Source organism: Triturus cristatus, chromosome 2_2, assembly GCF_964204655.1.
Source record: "Triturus cristatus chromosome 2_2, aTriCri1.1, whole genome shotgun sequence".
In the NCBI taxonomy this organism is placed as follows: Eukaryota; Metazoa; Chordata; class Amphibia; order Caudata; family Salamandridae; genus Triturus; species Triturus cristatus.
Genome location: NC_140582.1, coordinates 1,019,421,581 through 1,019,440,521, shown reverse-complemented (window position 1 = coordinate 1,019,440,521; position 18,941 = coordinate 1,019,421,581). Strand labels below are relative to the sequence as shown.

Sequence of the window (18,941 nt, the reverse complement as noted above, 5' to 3'; positions counted from 1 at the left end):
TTTTTACTAACTATTGTACTGCAATCCTAAATCAGGCTTTTTAATTTTCAAATGTATTATTATATTGTTTTTATTGTACATATCTTTTATGAATTTTTAACCCGAATAAAGATTTTTCAATATTAAATGTATACGTTTAATATTATCCAAAGAATCTTTTACTCACCTCTGATATAGAGAGGCACAGCAAAACTGAGCAGCAGAGGTCGTACACCTACAAAGCAACAGTTGCCTTCATCCTATAATTTATTCAAAGAGTATTTACATGGGAATATCACACCATAGCTTTTGCTATATGAAAACAGGCATGCCAATTACAGCATCACAAGTTCATCTATGTATTGAGCTGGTGAATGATTCAGCAGCAGATCAGCTGTTGGAGATCTCTAGGAATAACATGTCTAATACTCAAAATAGAACTAAATACCACAGGTAGCTTTGCTTTCAATAACCTGAACTTGCATTGTAAACAAGCAAGAGCAAATAAGTTCTCTATAGGGAACAAAACCTCACGCAGAAATTGTGGGATAGCAGAAGCCAAGCTATTAGATATGCTAGCACCATGCCCTACTCTCCTTTCTATTTGCTGAAAGACAAATAGGTGCTATGCTTTACTAAATTATACTTTAATCCTGTTTGAATTATAGTGGAAGAAGAGAGACTTCAGCCAACTAAGCAAAACACTATCTTCTCAATGACTGCACTAGGAAGATCACTTATGGGCAGAGGCTAACTTGAATCAAAACCCCTGGTGGACAGATTTGTTCTATGTTATACAAAATGAAGAAATATGAGGTAAACTTCTAAGTGAAAACAAGAAAAGAAATACATGTTGGTGTGGCAGTCTGAACATTTATGTTCACACTGATTACTGACTGTGCATTGAACATGCTGGTAGGTAGTTCACTAGCTTTGAGAAGTAGAAAAGCTCAAGATGAATATGGATGTTATCCACTCCACCTTACTGAATCGTTGTAATTGTAGCTTGTGCTATGAAGTGCACAATTAACATATAGAGATGGGCGAGGTGATAAGAACTATACTTAGGTTAGGGTCCAATAATGCAGTCCTCAAACCAATGTTATTTTATTAGCAAGTGGAGCAGTGGTTCCCTGCTTTGTCATGCTCCTATATGGCTAGTAGGTGGTCTATGGCTTTCACTACTGTGGACCAAAGCACTAACTTAAAGATGCTGTGCACCTTCGTCAAAGTCTAAAGTGGTGTGAGCCTTGAATATATACTGAGGTTGCCCTCATTTCACCACTGGATGAACACTTATTTGTGAGAAAGTAAACCTTATCACCCAGAGCAGATTCAACCTAAATACACATGAAGGTGAATCCATGGTAAAAATGGGCTTAAAACTCTGGAACAATCCGACCACATCTGACAAACCAACTCCGTCTACCTGCATTTGAAAGAGAGTTGAAGACCATCCATTTCATGGAAATGTTCAGCTCACATTAAGGGCCTGATTCAGAAGTCGGCAGAGGGAATACTGTGTCATAAACGTAACGGATATCCCATCCGCCGTATTACGATCCCCACAGGATAGAATGTGATCATAATACGGCGAACAGGATATGTGTCACCTTTGTGACTAATTGTTCCCCTCCGCTGACTTCTAAGTCATCTGTGGGACCAACCTCCCTGTATAAAGTGGATGTATCCAATCCTCAGCTACGTTAAGTATCACTGTTCTTTCTCTCCAGGTCTGACCAGCAGGCAAGCATCCTGCATATAATTCCTAATCTGAGGGCTGAGTACATGAGGGAGTGAGTATGTGAGCAAGATACAATGCCTTATGAGTATGGTGGTCCTCAGGACAGTCATACTCGTGGTGGCAGTCCGACCTCAGCGCCACTGCAGGTCCGCCCGCAGTATTCTGAGAGTGGCGGTGAAACAGCCACAAGAATGCAGGCTCCGCTGGGCTGGCGGTCTGCAAACGGCCTGAATATGCTGGCAGTACCGCTGATGGCACAGCTGAGCATATTACCAGTTGCCTTTTTACCACCCTTTTCGTGGTGGTGAGCCAGCATGAAAAGGGTGGTGGAGAGGCACCTAAGGGGGGCCCTGATAGGGCCCCCTGCTAGATATGGGCCTGGGGGTGCATACAGGGGGGCACATGGTGCACCCACATGTAATTGCACCCCGTTCCCGCACGGTGTGGCATGTATGCACACTGTGCAGGAACGTGCTGCAGGCGCTGTCACGGCAGCGGGCTGCATTTTAGGCTCTCCTATGAGGACACTGCTGTGAGACCTCCGTAGCACAGCACACCTGCCATGGATTACACTCGTAATGCGGCTGGCGGGTGCACTACGGGCTTGGCGGTCCTCCTATCCGCACGGCGGTGGTGGGCCGACAGGTGGACTGTCAAACTTGTAATAAGGCCATAGTATGGTTTCATTGAGGGGATACTGATATCCAGATTATGGAGGGTTTAGATGTGCGTAAAAGAACAGGGTGGTAAGGTTACAGAAAAAGGAGGCAATTGGAGAAGGTTCCCTCTCCAAAAAATTTATAATTTTTTCAGTAATTAATGATAATGAGCAGTAGGCCACCCAACTGTAAGTGAATTTTGTGTAATTATTGTGTTTATTTGTAACCATGCTTTCATTATTTGTTTAGCGTTTTATATATATATATATATATATATATCCATTCACAAGGTGCCTGCAGAGGAAGAGGCCCACAGCGGGTGAGTAATGTCCATAATGGTTTATTCAAGGCAGCACAGCAAACGTCAGCAGACAAGCCCACAAAGTTCATTTCAGGCCCAACCCAACGCGTTTCGTGGTCATCACTTCATCAGGGGTGCTGGGCATAGAAGTCAAGCCATGGTGATTTTGGCGGCGACTTAAATATCAAACTACCCGCCTCAGTGGGCGTGGCCACAACTGCGGCCCTCTGGTAGTTGTAGTGCCACCATGTTGCTGCAGTGAGCTCCCAGTCTTGAAGTCTAAAATTCTTGCCAAATCAAACTCCATGTGGAGTGCGGTGCAATGTTGTGCTGTTTTGCAATTGCTGGTTCTCCTCAAAAAACGGCACTCGCTCCCTACGCGGTGCCGCCGGTTGACGACATCGCAGGGCTGAACACTGCACGGGGCTCTCCTCCGCGGCTCAGGCAATTCGCTAAACATCCATTCACAAGGTGCCTGCAGAGGAAGAGGCCCACAGCGGGTGAGTAATGTCCATAATGGTTTATTCAAGGCAGCACAGCAAACGTCAGCAGACAAGCCCACAAAGTTCATTTCAGGCCCAACCCAACGCGTTTCGTGGTCATCACCTCATCAGGGGTGCTGGGCATAGAAGTCAAGCCATGGTGATTTTGGCGGAGACTTAAATATCAAACTACCCGCCTCAGTATATATATTCCAGCCTCTCGCTGAAGTGGCAAAAGAGTGGGACCTCACGCTAGTGTCGTACGCTGACGACACGCAGCTGGTCATCTCTCTAACTGAAGGCCCCTCAATCTCAGCTGCGAAATTTAAGAATGGCTTAGCGGCAGTCGCGCAGTGGATGACACACAACTACCTACAGCTGAACACTGGAAAAACAGAGGTGCTGCTCCTGGGAAAAAATCCCTGTTACTGGAGTGAACACTGGTGGCCGTCCCTACTTGGCCCCATTCCTTCCCCCAAAAATGTGGTGAAAAATCTTGGTGTCTGGATGGACTCCTCCCTCAATTTCCAGTCCCACACCAAGAAAGTGGCTGCTACCTGTGTGGGCCTGCTGCGGAGCCTTCATCCGATACTTGGTTTTTTTGACCCCAGTACGCGCCAACTGATAGTACAATCTATCATCTTGGCTCGACTGGATTATGTCAATGTCCTATTCTTAGGCATCAACAAAGCAGAGATGGCTCGGCTACAACGGGTACAAAATTCAGCAGCCAGGGCTGTGGTAGGCCTCCCTCGCAGATGCGCTGCCAGAAACACCATCAAGAAGCTACACTGGCTGTGTGTTGAAGCCAGAGTTCAATTCAAGGCTCTCACCACTGCCTTTAAAATTCTTAGATCTGACTGTCCGGGACTCCTACGCCCTCTCCTGGTACCTTACACCCCCCAGCGCGCCTTACGCTCCCTAGGACAACACCTGGTGGTTGTCCCTCGCACAAGGCTCAGCAGAATGGGTGGCCGCTCTTTCAAAGTTTTGAGGGCGAAGCTTTGGAATTCCTTACCACCCCACATTCGCTCTATGACCAACTTGTTGGCCTTTCGTAAGGCAATTAAAACTCGTCTGTTTTCCCTGACTTAATTTTTCTGCAGTCCCTTTCCCTCCCTCCCCTCCCCTCAGGTATCTGTTATGGTTTAGCGCCGGGACGCCTCGTTGCTGGGGCAGCTGTTTTGCGCTTAATAAAATATTAACATAACATAACATATATATATATATTACCTACTTAGGACCAAGTTTCCGTAGGAAGAGCATTGTTTGTTTTGCTTATAACTTTGGCGTAGTTTGGTGAATCTTCATGAAATTTTCCAAACAAATTCTTTGTTTATATCAGCTCCAATGTGGGAAGTCTGGGGGTGATTCATCAAGGGGGGCCGAGAAAAAAGAGGGGTACCAAAACGTGTTTTCTCCATGTTAATTTCCATAGGAAACTTTAGACAAGGCTACAGGTCGAACGGAATTGCCCAAAATTTGGCAGGGAGAAGGGTCTTGGTCTAGAAAGCACGCTTTTGTTTATTTGGTGTAAATCTGTTCAGTAGTTTTGGAGAAATATCGAAATTTACAGATATCAATATTTGGGAATTCTGCCATCTGATTGGCTGAGGCAATACGAGCACGAGCTTGCTGCTTATTGGTTGTTAGTGTTGCGAAGTGGGATGCGAAGTACTATGCCTACCGGTGTGAATACTCACTCGGGATCAAACCGAGCTGATTGTTGTAAAGTGATGGGCTGTGGACGCTGTAGCATACTGGCCGCTGTAGTATAACTGTAAGTAGTGCTAGTATGTGTTTATACTATACAGGGAGTGGGAAGCAAACTACTCACCCCTCTGGCCTGAAGACTCGGGGATTAAACCGTGAGCTCATTGCTGTAAAGGGATGTGCTCTGTGTACTATTTTAATGTAAGTCATAGTACGATGTTAGTATGTAATGATACTACAATGTAAGTATGTAATGTTAGAATGTAGGTCTGTCATGAGGGGAATCTTGGGGAGTTTGTACACGGTGCTAGAGAAGACGGATGCCTTGGTGTCTGGTCCTATTGGTGGCTGTTTAAGCTGTCTTCTTTTCCTGCAATAAATCTACTTATCGGATCCACTGCTGTCTTCCTATTCACTACATAAATTTGGCGACGAGCGGGAGAAGGTGAAAAGAAGGCAGCACTCACCAAGATGTTGCGCTTGCTTGCGTTGTGCTTAAGACCGGTTTTCTTGGTGAATCTGTTTCTACTCATCCCAGGGTTGTGTGCTGAAGACCCGTTTTCTTGGTGAATCTGTTTCTACTCATCCCAGGGTCATCGGCTGATTGAACTATGTGATCCTACCTCTGGTAGGATTTATATTTTTTGATTTTGGGCTTCCTCTGCCTCTTCACTACACTCTGGTTGCTGTACCACACGTGTGCAAGTAGTGTTAGTATGCGTTTATACTAATTCTGTAGCTCTGCATTAAACAAAGCATCATGGTTCCATGGAGCGCCACCTCCCAGGCGCAGGTCATACAATGTCCCGGGGTGTGCATCCGCGGGACATTTATGTTTGCTGTTACAAGACGGGAGCATTGCTTGCACCCTGTGATAGTAAATTCTTGTTTGCCTCGTTGAAGCGAGAGGAGGAAAACCTCGTATCGTTTCAATAAAGCAGAACCAGATGGTAAAAATGGAGAAAAAAAAAATGAAGCGGGGTCTCACCCATTCATTTAAATGAGCCCACTGGTGGGTAATGTTCCAGGGCCAATCCTATTATTATATTGCGGGGTCTCTGCAGCACTGGGGATCTTAATTTCACATGTAAATTAGGCGCGGGAGGGCACTGAGACGTTTCGCAGACTAGGGGATCGACACCTTCCCGGGTATTGTTTACTAATTGTTCGGGGGGCTTCGAGGCCAACTCAAGACCGGGGATCTGCAACCTCCGGGGCTTTATTTAAATATGCAGGGTGGGCCTCGCAAGACCTTGAAGCCTCAGTGGCCCTAGGCAGTGCTTTATTGGTTCTGAAATCACACGGGCAGTACTCATGGTGTTATAAAGTGATACACTCATAGAACTCTTGTCGTTGTACATTTACCCAGGCTTCATTTATTTAATAGTCTGTTGGTTTATATTTGGTAGGTGCACCGGAAAATTAAACAAAATTTCCCTTATAACCTACTATCAACCGCCGATTTTCACAATAAACTACAGACAAGTGTTGTCAGAAAAAGAAGACCCATACACTCAGTTATTTATTGGTAAAAAAAATTACTTTTATTAACACAACACAAAGAAATGGAAATGTAACTTTATTAGAACAACAGTAAAACATGAAAGAAGTGGGTGGGACTCCTCCAGAAGCAGCGTACAAAACCTGCACGACAAAAAAGAAACATAAGTAGGTGTGCCATGTCTAAGAGAAAAAGAAAGGTAGTGAGAATGAACGGAGGAAAGTGAGAATGGGACAGAAAGCGAGTGGGTGGAAGGGAGAAGGGGAGGGAGAGTGAAAAGAACAGAGGGAGGAGAAGACAAAGCGCCGGCCTATTGCACCCAGCCCTCACTGTTCACCTCCCGTCACTCGTGTGTCTGGGACGCTGGGGTCCACGAGAAAGAGTGCGGTCCAGCAAGTCCTTAAAATGAAACAGAGATATGAATGAGGCCAGAGATTACATTATTATTTATGGCAGCATCACTTGCCTGCTCCTGTGCACCCAGGCTGCTGCACACCAGCCCCTTTCTCCGCTCTGTGCTCAATTGCAGCTCCTGCGCGCCGAAGCTTGACTGCTCACCTGCCACAACCGGTGTGTCCAAGGACGTGCCAGTGCGAGCTCCAACTCTGGGGTGCCTCTCTCAGGGTGGCCCAGCAGGTCGCCGGTCTGGGACGGTGTCTTGATACCACGGTGGAAGGCGCCAGGATGCCCAGGGCATCATCACGGGGTGAGCACCCGCTCCACCCATTTTGGCTGCACTAACCCAGTGTCTGAAAAGGGAGAAAAAATATAATGTTGGAAACGTCTTGAGGTAAATGAAGGTTTCTTTCAACGTTAATAGAGAACACCAGCTGAGTGCATCCTTCCTTCTTGAAGTACGATCTTCGAACTGTTAGTGGTAATCGTGGTTCAAAGAGGAGTTGGAGTGCACGAGAATACACAAGGTTAAATAATATGTTATGCCAACGTTCACATACAAATAAACAGAGCGCATGCTAGAAGCATAATGTCCGTGTGTAATGCAGTGACGCAAGCCTGTGTGCATGTACACTTAGTAATCAGCTCACGACAGTGCCCCAAAAGCCAACGCCACGTGTCTGTAGGGCAGCGCTGCCCACTGGCTCAGGCCTACAGTACGGTCCAGCAGGTCCTTAAAATGAGACAGAGATGTGACTGAATCAGATCAGAGATCACATCGGTACGCAGGGTAACATCGGTTGTTCGCACCTTTGCACACAGGCTGATGCACCCCACCCCTCCCGCAGCACTGCGCTCAACACGTATCTGTAGGGCAGCGCTGCCCGCTGGCTCAGGCCTACAGTACGGTCCAGCAGGTCCTTAAAATGAGACAGAGATGTGACTGAATCAGATCAGAGATCACATCGGTACGCAGGGTAACATCGGTTGTTCGCACCTTTGCACACAGGCTGATGCACCCCACCCCTCCCGCAGCACTGCGCTCAACACGTATCTGTAGGGCAGCGCTGCCCGCTGGCTCAGGCCTACAGTACGGTCCAGCAGGTCCTTAAAATGAGACAGACATGTGCCTGAATGAGGTCAGAGAACACATTATTAAGCAGGGCAATATCGCTTGTTTGTACCTGCGCACCCAGGCTGATGCATCCCACCCCTCCCGCAGAATCACGCTCAATTGCAGCCGCTGTGCACCCAGGCCCCACTGCTCACCTGCTGTCATTGTTGTGTTTCCAAACACGACGGGCAGGAGTGTTCACAATTCAGGTGCAGTGTTGATTGCGACGATGGTGTACACATTATGGATCCCTTTTTTTATTGCGCATTGTGATATGCGAGGTGGATGCGGCTATATCACCTGAGGCAGTGTAGAAGAACTGGGACATGTGGTGTCGTCGTTATCCTATTTATACGTATGCAAAGTGGGCTGGGCTTACGTACACCTGGCGAGCGTAGGGGTGTGAATAATAGTTCCGGGGACCTGGGCGTTGTTCAGTTCCTGCCTGGCCATGAAGTGTACTTATGTGTGTTTCTGTTGCAGTTTTGACGTCGCAGAATGCTCAATTTACATTAATGTAGCATGTATCGGGAGGGCGGCAACTATCGCTAATGAGATGTTGTTCAAAAACATTGAATGGCCAACATCACATGTCGTTGTCAAGGTTGTGGATATGCGCAGACACTCATGTCAATGGTGTGCGGTATTATTGAAAGTGTTGTTATCGCGAAGAGCACACATGTGAATGTGCTCGGATGGAGGGAGGATCAGCAGTGAGGCAACGTCACAAATAGTGATAACGTTCATTATAGTCAAGCAATGCATGCCAAACGTGAATCTGAAAGTCTCAGATATGACACACTACTATACTGGTAAAGCCTGACAACAGAGAATACAGCAATACAAATGTACACATTACTGTTTACTGTTTGTCACATGTGATCTAGGATGTGCACTCTGCCCGTGACTGATGATACCCCTTCGGGCCAGCAATACCCAGGCCGAAAGGCAGCACAATAATGTGCGCACCCACACACCAGGGGCATCTTGTAACACACATTTGTTTTTTGATGTAACGTTTGAGATGCATGGCCATCACATGTGGAAGGCTAATGTACAGACCATGAATATTGATCAAGATGATTGTTGCATGTTGTGTGTAGTAGAAGATATGTGTACACAGCAAAAAAACTTTTCAAAAAAGCTCTCTAAGCAGAAGGGGTGTGTCTCATCAAACGCTGTAGAGAGAATGACTAAAATGGGTGGGGTCCTCCAACTGTTACAATGGGAAATGTTATGAACTAATCAAATGCTTTTTTTTAAGGTCACATGGCAATCGCGCATGGAGGAAGCAAGGAGGCTGCACAGACAAGATTTTGAGAAACTATATTTATCATAAGTTTATTACAGTTAGAAATATATAAATGTTTAAAATATTTTAGATTATCGCTTGCTCTCATATACAGTTTAAAGTTATTTAGATATAGTTTTGAGACGTAAATAAAATGAGGGAATGGCGTACCCGGCGCGACACCATACGTCTATGACGTAACACAGGGCCTGGCAGCGTGCACTTGTCGCATACACAACGCGCAGCGGGCACGACCCCATACGTACATGGCATAACGCGTGGCTTAGTACTGCGTACACGTCGGATACCTATGTAGCAGCTGGCGTGAACTCATACGTATATGATGTTACGCGGGACGCGGTGCCACGAATCCATTGGATACAAAATGCGCATACTTTGCGATTTTAGCAATATGGCTGATAGGATTCGCGTTGTGATGGAGCTTAGTACACTACCGGTATGGGAGTGCAGTTTTCTAAAAAAAAAAAAAATATATACATATTTTTGGGGGAAGATATAAAACATTACTTAATTTTTAAAGTAAAAAAAAAGAAGTATAATAGAGTTCCAATACATTACAAAATAAATAGAAAAAATATAGGTTTTATAAACATTAAAATATGAAAATAACATTTAAAAAACCTTCGAAATTCACTGAAAAAAACCATAGGTTTTACAGACGTTATAGTTAGGAATTAGCATTTAAAAAACCTTTGAAATTCACTAAAAAAACCATAGGTTTCAGGGACGTTATAGTTAGTTGGACATTTGACTCATATAAAACCAGAGAAATTCACCTGTTATAGTTAGTTGAGCTAACTATAACTCGCGCGCCCGCAATGCACTGCTGATGATGTCACATATTACATCACTCATGACATGGTCAGAATCATCACTGATGACATCACTGATGACATCTCAAATGACATCACTGATGACATAATCCACGTGATAATCTGATGCACATACTGATGCCCTAATATAAACTTTGATACACCCAGTCCAAAACACAGCTTACAATTTTTGAAACTATACACACAACAATGCCATATACCACATACCACTCACTGTTTCCTAGGTCTACACACACATCCAGTCACTTATACATGTAGTTACTAATCAATACAGTAGTATAATATACACTCATACATCTATACATGCAGCCACACTCCGCCGCTCATCCATAGTCACTCACACACCTAGTCAGTAATGCAAATAATCAATCACATATCCATTTACTCATGTATACAGTTATACACACCAAGTCCGTTATTTATAGACACACCATATCACTTATTTATAGAGATACTAACACATATTTACTGTCTTATATAATTAATGATACAAGCAGACACTCATTTGTACATGAACTCTTCAAATAACTTACTCTCATGTATAGTCATTTATATACTCCAATACTCACATATAGTGCCTTAAAACATATGTAGTTAGTCACACATATACCACTGAGATATTCATTCACTCACCAACACACCCATACACACAGTAACTCATCCATACAGCCCTTCCCAGATGCGCTTTTGAATCCATACAACCGGTGAATCACCCACTCAGACATCTATGCATGAGTCCTACACCCCCCACCCACCCATACAGATACTCAGGGACGCATACAGATACTCAGACAACAAATCAACAACCCATATAGATACTCATGTAGCTATTCAGCAACCCATGCAGTTGCTTACACACCAACTGAGAGACTAATACAGACTTTCACACAGTGTAGTCACTAACCCATGCATTCAGTAAGACATGTTCAATCACTCACTTATACAGTCAGTCACGCACCTACTAAATAATCCCTTCAGGCACTTGTAAATGCATTCATTTTTCAATACACCTTGGCATAGATATATATGAAAAATAATTAAACTTTACAGAAACACACATTCAATGGATGATGCCATCAGTGATGTCATTTGAGATGCCATCAGTGATGTCACTGACCATGTCATGAGTGATGTAATATGTGACATCATCAGCAGTGCATTGCGGGCGCGCAAGTTATAGTTAGCTCAAATAACTATAACAGGCAAATTTCTCTGGTTTTATATGAGTCAAATGTCCAACTAACTATAACGTCCCTGAAACCTTTTTTTTTTAGTGAATATATATATATCTATATCTATATATATATGAGGTTGCCAGTCGGTAGTTATAGTTAGGAGGTAGTTTCTATAGGAAGAGTATTTTTGTTCATTTGTCAATAACTTTGGCGTTGTTTGACGAATCTTCGCAGACTTTTCAAAACTAATTTTCCAGTCACTTCAGCTGCTGTCTTGAAAAGTTTGTGGTGATCAGTCAAGCAGGGGAGAGAAAAAGGGGGGTCCCAAATGCTTTTTCTCCATGTTAATTTCCATAGGAAACTTTAGACACAGCTACAGCTCGAACTGCTGAACGGAATTACACCAAATTAGGCAGAACGGTAGCTCTTGGTCCAGAAAGCGCCCTTTTTGTTAAATGGTGTCAATCCATTCAGGAGATGCTGACAAATTTAAAGATTTTTAAGATATACACCAGGAAGTGTTGGCAGCCATCTTTGACTCAGTTGAGCTGACATTTACATAAAGTTTTGAATATTTTGCAGGACAATGGCTTAACTCTTACAAAAGACAAGTGTTAGTTTGGTGTGCCATCAGTGGATTATTTGGGGCACAGTATTAGTAAGGATGGTGTGGCTCCCAAACACAGTTTAATCAGAACAATAAAAGAAGCTCCTGAACTGCAAAATAAAGACCAGCTCAGGTCATTGCTTGGGCTAGCGGAGTACTACTCAAAATGTTTTCCTTTATTTGCTGACAAAACAGTTAATATGAGAAATTTGATGAAGAAAAATCAAATGTTTAAACGGAATGAGAGTTGAGCCTCTGAGTTCAATTCTTTATAGCAGGATATATCGTCAGCTCCGGCATTGGTGACATTTGACACAAATGTGATTCTGTTATTGTTTCTGATACCAGTAATGTTGGTATTGGAGTGGTGTTGATGCAGAACCACAATGGTAAGTTACTTCCAGTGGCTTTTGCGTCAAGACCATTAAGGGGTGCAGAGGGGTAAGTACTCAACCTTAGAAAAGGAAACACTATCATGCTGGTTGGGGGTCGAATATTTCTTCAAGTATGTTTATGGTACAAAATTTAGAGTATGATCTGACCATCGGCCATTAGTAGACTTGAACGCGACGAAGGTTGTGGTAAGGCAACATCCAGGATTGCTAGATGAAAATATAAGTTTCAGGAATTCCATTTTAAGGTCAAATACATTCAGGGGGCTGCTCCAACAGATCAGTGTGAGGGCTGTTTTTTTTAGTAACTTGTGGGCTCATTTCATGGCCAAAGGTGCCGGTACTTACTGTTGATTTACTTGCTATTACCACAAGCTGTGTGTGCAGCAAACACAAATGCATGCAGTCTCCATTACATTGCAAAATACCCACACAGAGTGTCTTTACAAGCTCCAAACTGGCCCAGTTTGCAAATGTGAGGCATTTTTTTAGCTGTCTGGATCCCTAATCAAGGCCACTTTTATTTTGTTCCCCGGGCCTATTTTGTGTCCCTGTTAGAAAGTTTAAAAAGTTTTATGCAAAATGGGAGTGTTTAAAAGTCAAACATTCCTGCCCATGCCCTGATGACAAAGCAATTAGTAAGAAGTACGTTAAGTAAGTTGTCCTCGCTAGCGCCCAGTCAGTGCTGTTACTGATGACACTGACTGGCCATCAGCAAGTCACCGATGGGCAGATGTGGGATTACAAATATGTTGTTTTTTGCTTTAAATTCTATTCCAACTGCATGGAAAACAAAGGGGGTGGGGGGAGTCGGGGTTCTTTGTCCTACTTCCTAATTGTTCCTGCAGTTTTATATAGCGCAAACTCAGAACTAGGACAATAGAGTGCTTTACATGAGACTCAGATGTTTTTCATTAATTAAGTTAGAGAGCTCAGAACTTGAGATCACAAAAACAGAAGATACTGCACTCTGTGGTTAAGTACTTGGGAGGCAGAAGGATTTCCCTTTACTGCAGTGCACATGCACTTCTGGCTTTCATTAAAAAGGAGTGCATCATGGTTTTAATGTTATCAGTAGTTTAATTTGAAAATAGTGGACTGACGGTAAATAAATCCATAAGCCACTGAACACTTTCTGTGTACAGAAACAGTAAACGTAAGTGTTCAGCAATAGTATGGCCATCCCTCAGCACACAGGTTAACACTGCCCCACCAGTTTATAGTACTGGGAAGTAGTGCTCCTGAATGTAAGTGCCTAGTTCCCACAATTGGCTTCAATATTTTAATAAGCCACTCTTTGTCCCAAAGGATGGGTACTCTCCCTTTCGAAGCACCAGAGTGCTGATGAGAAGTGTCGGCACTATCCCTTCCAAATTATGTTTGCTACGTAAAACTTATTCCCAACTTTTACGCCCTCCACCACTTTTAAATGTCACCAGCCACCACTGGTGCTGCAGAAGCTGATTTTGGCGTTGGAGGGGTCCTTAGTGAGTTTGAGGATCAGTTGAGTGTCATCTGCGTAGGAGATTATATTGAGTCTGTGGGATCGGATGATGTCTGTGACAGTGAAAAATGAATTTGAGACTTTTCCACTACCAGGACATGTAAAACTTTGAAGTACATGTCCAACTTTTTAAATACAAAGCACCCTGCCCTCTGGACTGTTTAGGGCCTACACTGATAATGACATATGTTTTAAAAAGAAAGGTTTATGCCTGGGAAAAGGTTTCTTTTTCCAGATTTAAAACACACAGGTTTCAATTACAAGCCTGAGATATGCTTATAAAAGGTACTTAAGTTGGTGGCACAATAAGGGCTGCAGGCCCACTAGTAGCATTTAATTTACAGGCCCTGGGTACATGTAGTACCACTTTACCAGAGACTTACAAGTGAAATAAATGTGGGAATTGGCTGTAAGCTAATTTTACCATGCTTAAAGGAAAGAGCACAAGCACTTTAGCACTGGTTGGCAGTGGTAAAGGGTACGGAGTCCTTGTGATGATTGCCCCCTCTTGTCCCTGTCATACTGTCCCTGTTATTGTTCCTATGCCTCTTGATCTCTCAGTCCCCATTCCCTGTATCTCTGTCTACCCTATTCAAATCATTGTATTTCTTCTTTAGTTCTTTCGTTCAGCCATTCAACGCTCCTGGGCCAAGTTTTCACTATAGAAAACTATATATTTAAATAAATACAATGAAATAAAATAAAATAAATATATGGAGGCAGCAAATAATTCAGGGCCATATATTCGAGCCATAGAGTTCTATCTAATTTTCACAAAGACTCTTCAATATCTGACTGTTGCTGCATTCCAATCCTTCTTTGGAACCTCGTATAACAACTGGCTCTTCATGTTAATTTCAACTTGAAACTTTCTATAGGGTACTGCTGTATTTGAACCCTATTTGTCAGATAGCCGCTGACACTGCAAAATCTCTTTCAGATCATAGGGACTCTTTACTAGTTTTCTGCCCTCCATTTTTGTCCCAAATTATCCAGAATGCAGTAGCAAGACTGCTGACAAAAAACTGAATCACGTGTCCTTCTTGCTGTTCTGCAGATCACTTTCCTTTTATGTTCCATAGCATTATGTAGGATATCAGTCTCCGTGTTTTATGCATTTTTCCTATTCTCTGCAGGTAGCAGAAAGGCAGACATTTTTTTCTCTTCTTTAGTACTGGCTCTATAGAATAGTGTATAACTCACTATCTATTTTACTTCTGTCCACTTTCATTTTGGGAACTTAGAATTAACATTTGGTGTGAACTTGAGAATGAGACTTGACTAGTCTGGTTGGTGGAGTGCAAATATATTAACAGATGTCTCTATTGAAAAGCTGCTGAGGTGGCAGAGGCCTCACCTCTGCCAGCCCAGCAGAGACTAGCCAATTGAATTTAACTATCCCTACCTTGCTGGCAGCAAATTTTCACTGAAAGAGCTACCACTCACATGGAGGAAGCACTTTTGATGAAAATGTAGTACCAGTTAGCACCTCAGGAGAATAGTTTTTATTTACAAGAAAAGAACCGTCCACAGTGGGAGGGGGATAGTCATTCAACCTAACATGATGGGAGTCTTCTTTAGCTCGCAGGGGTCACTATTATATTTTTGCATTTTCATTCACAATGATAACAGACAGGCAAAAACAGTACCAAAATGCCCGCCCTAAATGAGAGGGACTTCTGAGGCTGTTTTCCCTGTGGCCCTCTGGTGAATGGACACATAGCAGCCAGAAAGGCAGTAATGTACCATTTCCCCAACTTTAAAAAAGGTATGGAGGAACCATGAGATGCGTGGAAATGGACATGCACCGATTTATAGCAGATCTCCCATTCCTTCTACCTCTCAATGACTGCCTAAGTGCCCAACTGGATGACATGATAGTCAAACAACCAGGCAATACTGTGTTACTTTAGTTACACATGCTTAAGCTCACTGCACCTTCAAAAGCAAGTTCATTGACTTTGGCCTTTGACTACAAAGAGGAAGCTTGTAGAGATTGCCACTCACCTTTAGGTCATAGAATGTTATGTCCCCTAGGATTAGGTAAACCTTCATATAATATACTGCTTCCTCATCAAATTCCAGTGGAGAGGGACAAAGTGAGAGTGCCTTCAGATAATAATGTTCAGCAAGTTCACACTGACCCAAGTGATGGTATATATCAGCCAGTCGATGATATGCAATGCGCTCATTCAGATGATTCCCTGTTGAAACAAACAAACGGATACGTTAAAGCTTGCAAAAACTGTCCCAAAGATCAAGTTTCTGTAAGAAATGTTTTTTGCCCAGTTTTCCCCATTTCCTGCTCTGGACATTTGGTGATCAAATCTCAGCAGCTGTTGTAGACTGCTGAACACTCTAATTTCTCTGTTTAAAAGGATAACCATTTTATTTTGAATCTGCATGACTATAACACTAATGAGACAACTGTGTGTTGTGTGTGTGTGTGTGTGTGTGAGTTCAGGATCTCTTCGCTGTTAAGAAGAGTACAATTATGGTCGTAGGTGTGAATATTGGACCAAGCTACACCTTGCTATTTTAGATTAATATTTTACTAGAAACTACTGCTGCAGGTTGTATTCCTACTGTGTAAATCCTAACTAAACCTTAAATCTGTAACTTTTGACAGGAAAGCACTTGTGGTGGATTGGTAATTGGAGTTGAAATGATCACTGGGGTATGACATTTCTATTCCATATTTCCTTAATAATGGTTTTAGAAGTATTTCTTTTCTGTATGAAATCAGCTGAATTCAGTTCTGTCAGTGATATTCCCCATTCACACCTTGAGATGCTTGAGCTGCCAACTATCACTTCAAAGGGCTGGTCATTCGAGAGGGGAAGCCAGTGATAGTTGCCAAATGGGACATGTATGTTTGTTAGGCCTCTGCAGCACATTTCCCGACTATGGAATTTATCCTTCTGCCACATTGGAGTCAGACATTGCAGGAGGCGATGATCAATGAATTTGATTACCTTTCTTAGATGTAGCAGTACTGCAAGATCTTGCACAAAGCAGGGGATCCTGCTAAACGTATGCAAAAAAAAGAGACGCATTCTCAGCGGCTTCATCGCAGTGTTCTTCCTTCTTGGTGGTTTATGGTTTGTAGTTGGAGGTTGCAGCCAAGCAGTTTACCCAGTCCATAAGACCTTGCAAACCTTTTCTGCCCAACGGTAAAATCTTTCTGCAGATCTAACTATTAACTAGTTCCCTGTCAACCTTATAAGAGATACTCGGATTTTTCCACCATTTTCCTTTGCTTAATGTTAGAAATTAGGGGCCTCATTTCTGAGTGCTTGATTCAGGGCAGTGCAGCAAATCGCTGTGCGACACTTCCCTGCGTCAAAAGGAAAGGGCAGGAATGTGCCATATTTATGATATATATGGCACATTCCCGTCCTTTCACACTGCACTGGTGCCGTTTTGGCTGGCTAGCACCAACGCTGGAACCCTTGCACCATAGTGCAAGGCAGTGGTGGCTGGTGACATTTGAAAGTGGTGAGGCGTAAAAGTTTGAGATGAGTGCCCTGTAGAGAGCAAGCGTAGCGAGTGAGCCCGACTGACATAAGGGCCCCCCCGGAACATTTTGAAAAATGAGTGATCAAATGGTGCATTTTCAAGCACATTGGAGCGAGGAAGAAGGTTAAAAAAGAATTGTGAAACAGTAGTTATGACATCAATAAAGATATTTCATATGCTAATGTCATTGGTAGCTGCTTATTCGCTTATTTAGTATAACCAGAGAACTGCTATGCTAACTCACTGGCCTGTTCACAAGAGCACAGTGCATCAAAGCAAAGTGGGGCCTCCTTAGATTGCCTTTTTCAAAGTTTACGCTAGAGCAGAGTACAGCCCAAGGCAATGGTGTCAACCCATCTAATCTGTTACCAGGCCCAGTGTTTTTATGTCCTGACAAATGGCTTGAATTGTACTGCTTGTATTTGGAAGCCCTTGCTTTCATCAAACCAGTTTACGTAGGCTGCAAGCCATTTGTCATTCCATTAGGCCAGGATGTAAACTGTGCAGAGGAGGAAAACCTTGATGTGCAAACATAACAGTCAGTCACAACTCTAGTCCATTGTTAAATGTGAATTTGCTGTTTTAATACGTGTGAGCAGCAGAGGCTCAGAACAGTAACATCAACAGCAGAGCTGAAGCCTACAGAGCCCAGAGCTAGCTTTATTGTCAGGGGAGGTTCTTCAGCAAGGAGTACAATGGCTTTGCCAAGCTGGTGATGTCTCAAGCCTCAGGGCTGTGAGCTCGTCAGCCCGGCAAATTTAGGATTGCTGGCGCATGCTCAGAGTGCATGATTTGTGCCTGCCATAAACCTGACTTGTGAACGCTGCCTGAAGTCACCAGACAGCCTGAAGCAGTCCTGTGATCTCCATGCCACTGGAGTCAAGCTATCCTGGCTGATGAGGGCTAAAAGCCCGAAACCGGACCTAGGATGCTTGTTTCCAGTCCAGGGAGGACCTGGCCTGGCAGTTCGGGCTGGACAGTTCCCATTGGGCGAGGGGTCAAGACTGATTTGCATATGGCTGGGTCCATACTGGAATGGCATGGTGAGCAAAAAAACGATGGATTTAGGTCCAGATCTCTGTACTGGGGTGAATGTATGACATTGTTCTGCATTCTCTCCATCAATTGTTCTTTTTGCATGAGGCAGTTTACTGGCACAAAGGTTTTTTGACTCGTAATTGTACAATAAAAAGCACAAATTAGGGGGCAGAAAAAGGATGAGGGTGTAGCCCCTCTGCCCATATAAAAGAACTGCCTCTGGTGCAAGGGTGTCTGTGTTGCATGCAGGATTGTTTTTGTGCAGGAAAGGACACCTTCCTTAATCTGGGTATGTGTCAAAACCCATGGGAGTTGTGTGGCAACGCCCATGAATGCCTCCTTGTTGCAGAGTAAGGCAACGCAGCGACCTGCACTGCTTAGCCTTACTCCATATTTGCAGGACATTCATAGCCACACAAAGTGGCTTTGCGTGACCTCATAAATATGATGTTCTAATTTGCGCATCTGGAGCATCACAAAAGTGATACTCCAGCGGCGCAAATATGCATCAAGGGGCTTGTAAATGAGCTCCTGGGGTTCTGGTTGGCAGAGGTATGAACCCTGCCCAAACAGGAATCACAATCCTAGTCAGGGTAAGTGTAGTAGACACTAGGGGCCTCATTTACGAGTTTCTGATGCAGGGCAGTGCAGCAAGTAACTACACAAGTTTAG

At 43.6% G+C, this 18,941-nt stretch overlaps 1 protein-coding gene across 3 annotated transcripts in view; it reads right to left on the bottom strand.

Annotated features, from left to right (window-relative positions):
- Nucleotides 1-18,941, bottom strand: part of SH3TC1 (SH3 domain and tetratricopeptide repeats 1) — a 256,428-nt gene that overhangs the window by 18,134 nt on the left and 219,353 nt on the right. For all 3 annotated transcript variants that reach the window (XM_085642478.1, XM_085642479.1, XM_085642480.1), the window contains one exon: nt 15,720-15,916. In XM_085642478.1, the coding sequence (XP_085498604.1) occupies nt 15,720-15,916 (197 nt within the window). The remainder of the gene's footprint in view (nt 1-15,719; nt 15,917-18,941) is intronic.